At 43.3% G+C, this 7,923-nt stretch overlaps 1 protein-coding gene across 1 annotated transcript; it reads right to left on the reverse strand.

Moving 5' to 3' along the window:
- Positions 1 to 467: 467 nt before the first annotated feature.
- On the reverse strand, positions 468 to 7,345 carry LOC308161056 (uncharacterized protein). The gene is made up of 8 exons (XM_080534998.1): positions 7,243 to 7,345; positions 6,546 to 6,668; positions 6,289 to 6,389; positions 5,131 to 5,217; positions 2,843 to 2,990; positions 2,302 to 2,381; positions 2,083 to 2,176; positions 468 to 898 (listed from the first exon to the last, which is right to left on the reverse strand). Exons 2-8 carry the CDS (start codon positions 6,655 to 6,657, stop codon positions 492 to 494), a joined length of 1,029 nt encoding a protein of 342 aa, XP_080391124.1. The 5' UTR covers positions 6,658 to 6,668; positions 7,243 to 7,345; the 3' UTR covers positions 468 to 491.
- Between the last annotated feature and the right edge of the window lie 578 nt (positions 7,346 to 7,923).

Genomic DNA, 7,923 nt, shown 5'->3' on the forward strand with positions numbered 1-7,923 from the left:
AATTGCTCCCAATGAGCGGGCCGGCGCCTTGCACCCGTGAATGGGTGAATGAGAGGCCATTGTAAAGCACTTTGGAATAAGGCGCTATATAAGTGCAGTCCATTTACCCAACAACGTTTTGATCTGACAAGTTTCTTTGCCAGGTCATTTCTCCCAAAGTGTACCACCCCCCTAATTATAGACATCTACAACTAACGTCACCAATGAAGGCAGTCTATACATATTTAGGATACACATAAAAAACATACGAAGGAAACTCAAACAACTTCCAGCCGATTCTATGTACACAAGTGCATACTTCAGGGAAAATGGTAGAGAATTGGGACGCAGCCTAGCAGAGGGTCCATCCTCCTCCCCTCTTCTCCTCCTTCTCCTCCTCCTCCCCTAGCAGAGCTCCATCATCCTCCCCTCCCAGCTCTCCTCTCATTCTCCTCCTCTTCCCCCTCTTCCTCCTCCCCTAGCAGACATCCATCATTTCCTCCCAGCTTCCTCTAGTGCCTGTACTCGTCTCCACAGTCTCCAATCAGATTCATGAGATCTCTGGAGCGCTGCAGCACGCCGCTGATGACGTTAAGGTCCTGTGGCGTGAGCTGTAGCTCCGCTCCACAGCTGCGCAGGCTGTCCTCAATGTGTTCCGCCCCGGCGACGCCTAGGCGACAGCCCACGATGACTCCGCCTACCGCCGGGCGCTCCAGGATGTAGCGAGTCGCCACGCTGGAGATGGAGCAGCCATGTCCCCGGGCAACCGTGTCCAAGGCAACCAGCAGCTCTTGGAACAGGCTCCACCCACCCCAGCTGTCAATCACATTCTTGTACTTGCTGAGGGAGGCAGTGGAGAGCTCCGCCCGGCCTTTAGGCTCCGCCTTGCCAAGATAGCGCTCTGAGAGGAGACCACCGGCTGGGAGAGAGATGGGGGGGGGGGTGGAAGAAGGTAGAAATGGAGGGGAGGTGGAAGAAAGGAAGAAGAGCAGAAGGGAGGGCAGAAGGCAGGGAGTGAGAAAGAATGGGTTGATAGAGAAAGTGGGGAGACCGGGACAAAGATGGCGATGGTGGGAGGGGTGGAAAGAGGTAGAAAAGGGAGGGGGGTGGAGGGAGGGCAGAAGGGAGGGAAGGAGGCAGGGAGTGAGAAAGAAAGAAAGGAGATGGAGATGGTACAAGGGAGGGAGAAAGAAGGAGGAGGGGGTTGACATAGAGAGTGAGAGACAGAAAGAAGGGGTAAAGATAAGGACACACAGAGGGATAGATGGAAACACAGAATGAAAGGAATCATCAGTATAGTCAACGCCATCTTAGAATACCACCATTTTATATCACTACACCCCAATGGAAAGATTACCGTGAAAGAATTACCATGAAAAATGCTAACAAATAACTAAGTCTTTTCCTAATAATAATCATATTGTAGTTACCTTGACAAATATATATACAGTATATATGTTAATAGGGGATTTAAAAATTGTTCGGGTTAGGTTTAGGGTTAGTTAGATCTAATCAGCCTGACAAGATCACTGTGTCACCTCTCTAAGTGTGTTTTTATACGAGTCATTCACACTGAGGTAAAACATTCAATTGCACCTCAGCACAGAGCCATAGTTCAAATTCTCAAAGCTTTATCAAACATACAATAAAGCAGACATACAGTGCCCTCCCTAAGTAATGGGACAGTGGGACAGCATTTTTTCTTCTTTTGGCTTTGTACTCCAAAAGTTTGGATTTTAAATCAAAGAATTACTATGAGGTTAAAGTATGTATTCTCAGCTTTTATTTAATGGTATTTGTGTCTACTGTAGATTCTGTCCCATTACTTTTGGTCATTTACTTTTCGACTATGTATAAAAAGTGTTGCCATTTCTAAATGGTGAAACCAATATGTACACAAATAACATCAAATAAAAGCTGATAATCTATACTTTAACCTCATAGTAAATAATCCAAACTTTTGGAGTATAGAGCCAAAAGAAGAAACAATTCTTCACTGTCCCATTACTTGCAGAGGGAACTGTAAATGTGTCAAAAAAGCTCCTTTTACTAGTCCTTTGTTCATAATGACCTAATTTCCTGTGACCTTTGACCTGTCCTTACCCAGGGTTCCGTAGGTGAGGAGCTGGATACCATGAGACAGACAGAACTCCTCCATCTTGGCTGCAGGCCGCTGGTCAATCAGGGAGTACTGCACCTGGGGGACACATCAATACACACTGTTATAGGTGGTGTGTGTGTGTGTGTGTGTGTGTGTGTGTGTGTGTGTGTGTGTGTGTGTGTGTGTGTGAGAGAGAAAGAGTGAGAGAGTGAACACTGTACCTGGTTGCTGGAGATACGGATGCTTTTATCAGTGATCTCCTCCAGCCTCTGAGTGTCAAAGTTAGTCAGGGCCAGCTCTCCTGAAGGTGCATGGTTCATTATCAACACAGATAAACCCATTCTACAATTAACATTTACTCACAAAATTATAAGGTGAATCTCTTTTGTACGTTTTACACAAAACAGACTTAGTGAGGCCAGAGTCACTACCTATCTTCCACGTAGACTACACCTGGGCTCCTCCTCCTCAGATTTCTTCACCCCTAACACCTTACTGTACATTACCTTTGGATAAAATAATAATAATAAGAAGAAGAAGAAGAAGAAGAAGGAGAAGGAGAAGGAGAAGGAGAAGGAGAAGAAGGAGAAGGAGAAGGAGAAGGAGAAGAAGAAGAAGAAGAAGAAGATAACTTGTTTTCTTCCTTTCTCTAGCACTGCTGGCCGCATTTATTCTCATCTAATTCCATGCATTACAATGAGCTCGCTCTCCAATTTCTACCTCCACCAGCCTCCCCTGGTAGGTGGGTATCAGAACACGTACGTATGAGCCCCTCCTGTTGCAGGTCTGATAGGTGCCCCAAGGCGTCCAGGTATCTCTGGTCACTGTAGTCCCACCAGTGGAACTGGACGCAGTCCAGACGGTCTACCTGCATACGGGCCATGGAGCGCTGCAGGGCCTTCTCCACCACCTACAGACCCAGAGGTACAGACCCAGAGGTACAGACCCAGAGGTACAGACCCAGAGGTACAGACCCAGAGGTACAGACCCAGAGGTTCAGACCCAGAGGTACAGACCCAGAGGTTCAGACCCAGAGGTACAGACCCAGAGGTACAGACCCAGAGGTACAGACCCAGAGGTTCAGACCCAGAGGTACAGACCCAGAGGTACAGACCCAGAGGTACAGACCCAGAGGTACAGACCCAGAGGTACAGACCCAGAGGTACAGACCCAGAGGTACAGACCCAGAGGTTCAGACCCAGAGGTACAGTGCATTATTACAACTCAGTTTCAGTTTTAGTTTGGTTTATTGTCCCAGATAGGGAACTTGGCTTGCAGTCAGGAGTCACAATTGAAAACATCCGATATACAAATACAATATACAATTGCGTAGCACAAATCAGAAGCTGTGGAGTCACAAATCAGAACCAATGCCATCCAAAAGACGAAGCCTCTTCCGTAGCCTCAAGGCCAAAACTCAGACGCTAATCAACAGTTACTTCCCCCAGGCGATCAGGCTCATAAACAAGCTTACTGTAGACAATTGACTATCACCCCATGTATACGGACTACCTAAACCTTAAGCTCACAGCCACTTTACTACTTGAACTTAAATATGTATCTATTTTATTTACTATTTGTACTGCTAATTGTAACATGTCTTATGTCCTGTACTATTGTCAAATTGTTAATCTTTACTAGGGGTGTAACGGATCACGGATAATCCGTGATCCGTTCGGATCGCCCTCCACGGTTCGGAACGCATGTGTACCGCGGATCAATAGCACAAAAAAAAAAAAAAAAAAAAAAAAAAAAATTCCCTTTCCTAACACCAGGGGAGCCACCCCTCCTAAATTTCGTTGTTTGGTACCTGTACTGTAGCAATGACAATAAAGACCATTCATTCATTCAAATGTAACCGGTAGAAAAACAATCATGTGCGCTTTATTCTCACTCTCTGCATGTGTACTGAGTTGACAACAACATTCATTCACTCATCTCTGTCCCAATTATATCACGTCATATCACCCGCTAAGCAGCCTGGGTGATTGTGTAAACACACAAAAAAAGTACTCTGTTACTTTGCAGCAGTGATGTTATATATATGTCGTTATATATATATATATATATGTTGTTATATATAGATGTTATATATATATGTGATATATATATCAGTTTTGACATCTTGAATGTTGTTTTTTTGTTTCACACATTAAAAGTGGTGTTTTTACAGAATTCAAGGAAAATGTTGTTTTTATTAAAAAATATATATGTTTTGTGTTGATCCGAAAAATGATCCGATCCGTGACTCAAAATCCGTGACACGATCCGATCCGTGAGTTAGGTGATCCGTTACACCCCTAATCTTTACTTATGCCTATTGCCTTATTGTCTTGTGCTGCAATGTCAGGAACCAAAGCCTAAGAATTTTACTCTGAAACTTGAAACAATCATGGAGGACATAACTGAAGTAAAGTTCATGTTTACATGTGCAAATGAAGCAAGACAAGGAGGCTGGCTATAGGTATCCAACAACCCCCCCTCACTGTCATCTTTGACCTGCATTTTCTCCGTAAGACCAGAAGGGGGTCTGTTGGACAACTATAGCTCTGACAGCCTACTTGACAATAGAGCTCAGGTGGTTCTTATTCCTGATATTAATAGGCTTGATATTAATAATTTCAGTTTCAACAGCTCAATCAGGATGAATTTGGTTTTAGACATGGCTGGGAACATGGTTGATTGTGGTTAACACTGAAATCCCCACTCATATAATTTATAACGATTTTTACAATTGCAGGAGCCTTTAGGTCTGCCTCACAGATCTCAGTGCTGCCCTCTTCTTAAGAGGCATACTGCCCTCTAGTGGTTGTAACTGCTAGTTGGTGGCTGGGTGAAATATCATACAGAATTTACAGAAAAGTGTGGTGATAGTAGTCAAACAGAATGCAGTAAAATATCAAATGAGAGAATACATCAATGGAGGCTAGTGGAGGTAGAAATCAGAGGATGGGTTCATTGGAATGCATGGAACAGAATGAGGAATGGTATCATTCATTCTCCCTCTACCAGCCTCCACTGTGGTACAGTATAGTCTCTCTCTGCCCCACCTTGCGGTCCATTGGGCCAGGTAGTGGCACCCATTTGGTCAACCCCTGCAAAGCCGGGGTAGAATCCCCAGATGATTTGGAATTCAACTGAAACAGATAGAACAAATAAAATTATAATGTTAGAACATGCACAATGCATTCTTTCTATGTAATGCAGTTTTCCCCTGATGAGATACAAATAAAGCTGTATTGAATTGAATGGAAAGAAGTAAGTGCTGAAATGTACTTTTCAGTCTGAGATCTTCGATTTTGTAAGGCGTGCCACACTGCATTGATTTTGTAAAGTGTGCCATACTCCATTACATACTATTACTCCTATTCAAACAGGAGGTTAACGGAAACACTCCACTTTAACACATGAAAGACTGAGGCACAGATGTGTGGAGAAAGAGAGAGAGTATGTGTATATGTGTGTGTGTGTGTGTGTGTGTGTGTGTGTGTGCGCGTGTGTGTGTGTGTGTGTATTGGGGAAGTGTTATCAGAAGACATATTTCTATGTGAATGATTCAGGGGTCAATGCCATTAGACTGTCAGAACACATCAAGCAGAAACCCTGTGATGTGTGCACCCTGGGAACAACCAACCGCAAGAGATCAATGTCCGCCCTACACATATTTGTATTCCGTATCAATAGTATTGTACTGTGAAATACATGCATGACCTGAGGTTTGTGTGTAATGGGATAATTATTTGCTATAATAATAATAATATGTTCTTACACATCTTTATTACCTGTGGGTTTGTATTGTGTACCCCTCCCGCCCTGGACACAAACTCTTTGAATCATTCCCCTCTGGCAGGAGGCTGCGGTCCATCATGACCAAAACCACACAACACAAAAACAGTTTCTTCCCTACTGCAGTTCGCCTCATTAACGAGGCCCGGGACCCCCACTGACACTGACTGTTATCTTCACCCGACACTGACATCAAACACACTGCACTATTCTTATGTCACATTGCACTATTCTTGTAAATACTTTTCATCTCTATTTTTAGTTTTTACTTGATGTTTTGTCTGTTTTTGTCCTCGGACTTTGTTTATTGTTATGCACCACCAGACCAAAGCAAATTCCTTGTATGTGAAAACCTACTTGGCAATACATCTGTTTCTGCTTCTGTATGTACAGAACGTTATTTACAGCACTATATCTTATACATGACTGTTGAAGTGGCCGTATATCTCCTCTGCTGGTCCATAGATGTCTGCCATGTCAAAGGTGGTCAAGCCAGCGTCAACATAAGCTTGCATGGCCTGGACTGGAGTGGGGCAAAGAAGAGATGAGAGTGAGAGATGAGAGTTTAGGAAGAATAAAAAGCTAATTTATCATTTGCACCTTATATAAACCATTTCAAACTATGACAGTAATACAGCCGCTACCCACCCAGGCCAAGTAGTAGCCAGCCAGAGTGTACCTGCTTTGGGCTGGTCAACGGGGCCGTGGGCACCGGACACCTGCCACATGCCGTTCAGGATGCGGCATATCTCCAATCCTCCTGTCAGACCAACTTTGGGCACTTGGGCCATTCTTGTAATAACTGTGGAGTTAATGGGGAATGTAGCCTACTTGTTATGTTGTCCTACTGACTGACTGACTGAAAATGAAACCACTTTATACATTTAGGTGTGATTGTAATCGAAGATGAGACCAGAACTACCCACTGTACATACTTTGTGTTTTGTCCCCCGCCCCCACCTGTGGTGTATGTCCCCACCTGTCCTACCCGCTGTACATACCTTATGTTTTGTTGTATTGTTCTTCCCATGATGGATGTATGTTTATCTTGTAGATAGTACTAGTTATTTGTCTGTATTATCTTGTAGATAGTACTAGTTTTTTTTGTCTGTCTTACATGTAACGATGAATTGAGAATCAAGGACCCCAATTGAAATAAGCCAGTGGCTTTCTTGGGTTTTTATCCTGTTAGTTGACCTTGTATGTAATATGTACTTTCATGTACCTACTTCTGCAAATCTTCTAATAAAGTTTTCAATCAATCAAAAAAAACCTCCTTCATTTCAGCTTTTCATAACCTGCTCCGACAAAATATACAGCCAGTGTGCAACACGTCAGATTTTGTGAGCAACAAAATTAACCGTTAGTTAATTTACCTTTGCGATGTGATCTCTTTGTTTGTTATTGCACAACCTCCAGCGTGTGTTTCAATATTATTCACTGTTACATCACTTTTTTTGTGTAAGCGCACTGTAAAAAGTGCACTACTATTTTCATGTGACGTAGGGCTCTCAGCCAATGGTTGGCTGAACCTTCCAGGAAGTGAACTCCCGTTTTGCAGGGTGCGAGTCTAGTCAAGCGCCCTCTGTCGGTTGAAAGCAGCGACGGTGGATACGCTCTGGTAGACTGTTGTCAGATTATTGATCATTAATTAACTGTAATCTATTTATACCTACTTGACCTTTCTCCAGGGAATGTTACTACATTCCTTGCATTTGTTTTGTCTCATTGCTGTTTGAGGGTGAATGTTTTTTGATGTTACTTTTGCTTTGTGACATGGTACATTATTATGCTGTAAGTAACCATTAGAAGATGGGTAGGCCTACATTGTGGCCATGAAGGGATGCACATGACCAGCAACAATACTCAAATAGGCTGTGGCATTCAACTTCAAGCGATGATTGATTGAAGCCGCACACCATTACACCACCTGAAAGAATGAGAAGGTGTTCAGGTGTTCCTAATAAAATGTTTGGTGAGTGTATGTATAGTACAGAACAGATTTGATTGCATTTATTATTCAGAGAGTTTATTCCACTTATCAGATGCAGCCAGAC

The sequence above is a fragment of the Nansenia antarctica genome (genome assembly GCF_963989245.1).
Source record: "Nansenia antarctica genome assembly, chromosome: 6".
In the NCBI taxonomy this organism is placed as follows: Eukaryota; Metazoa; Chordata; class Actinopteri; order Argentiniformes; family Microstomatidae; genus Nansenia; species Nansenia antarctica.

Excerpts from the sequence above, each read along its gene's own strand:
- LOC308161056 (XM_080534998.1), bottom strand. The coding sequence starts at position 6,657 with ATGGCCCAAGTGCCCAAAGTTGGTCTGACAGGAGGATTGGAGATATGC. Across the intron at positions 2,991-5,130 it reads CTGGCCCAATGGACCGCAAG|GTGGTGGAGAAGGCCCTGCA; the intron begins GTGGGGCAGAGA and ends CTGGGTCTGTAG. Across the intron at positions 2,382-2,842 it reads GCAACAGGAGGGGCTCATAC|GAGAGCTGGCCCTGACTAAC; the intron begins GTACGTGTTCTG and ends ATGCACCTTCAG.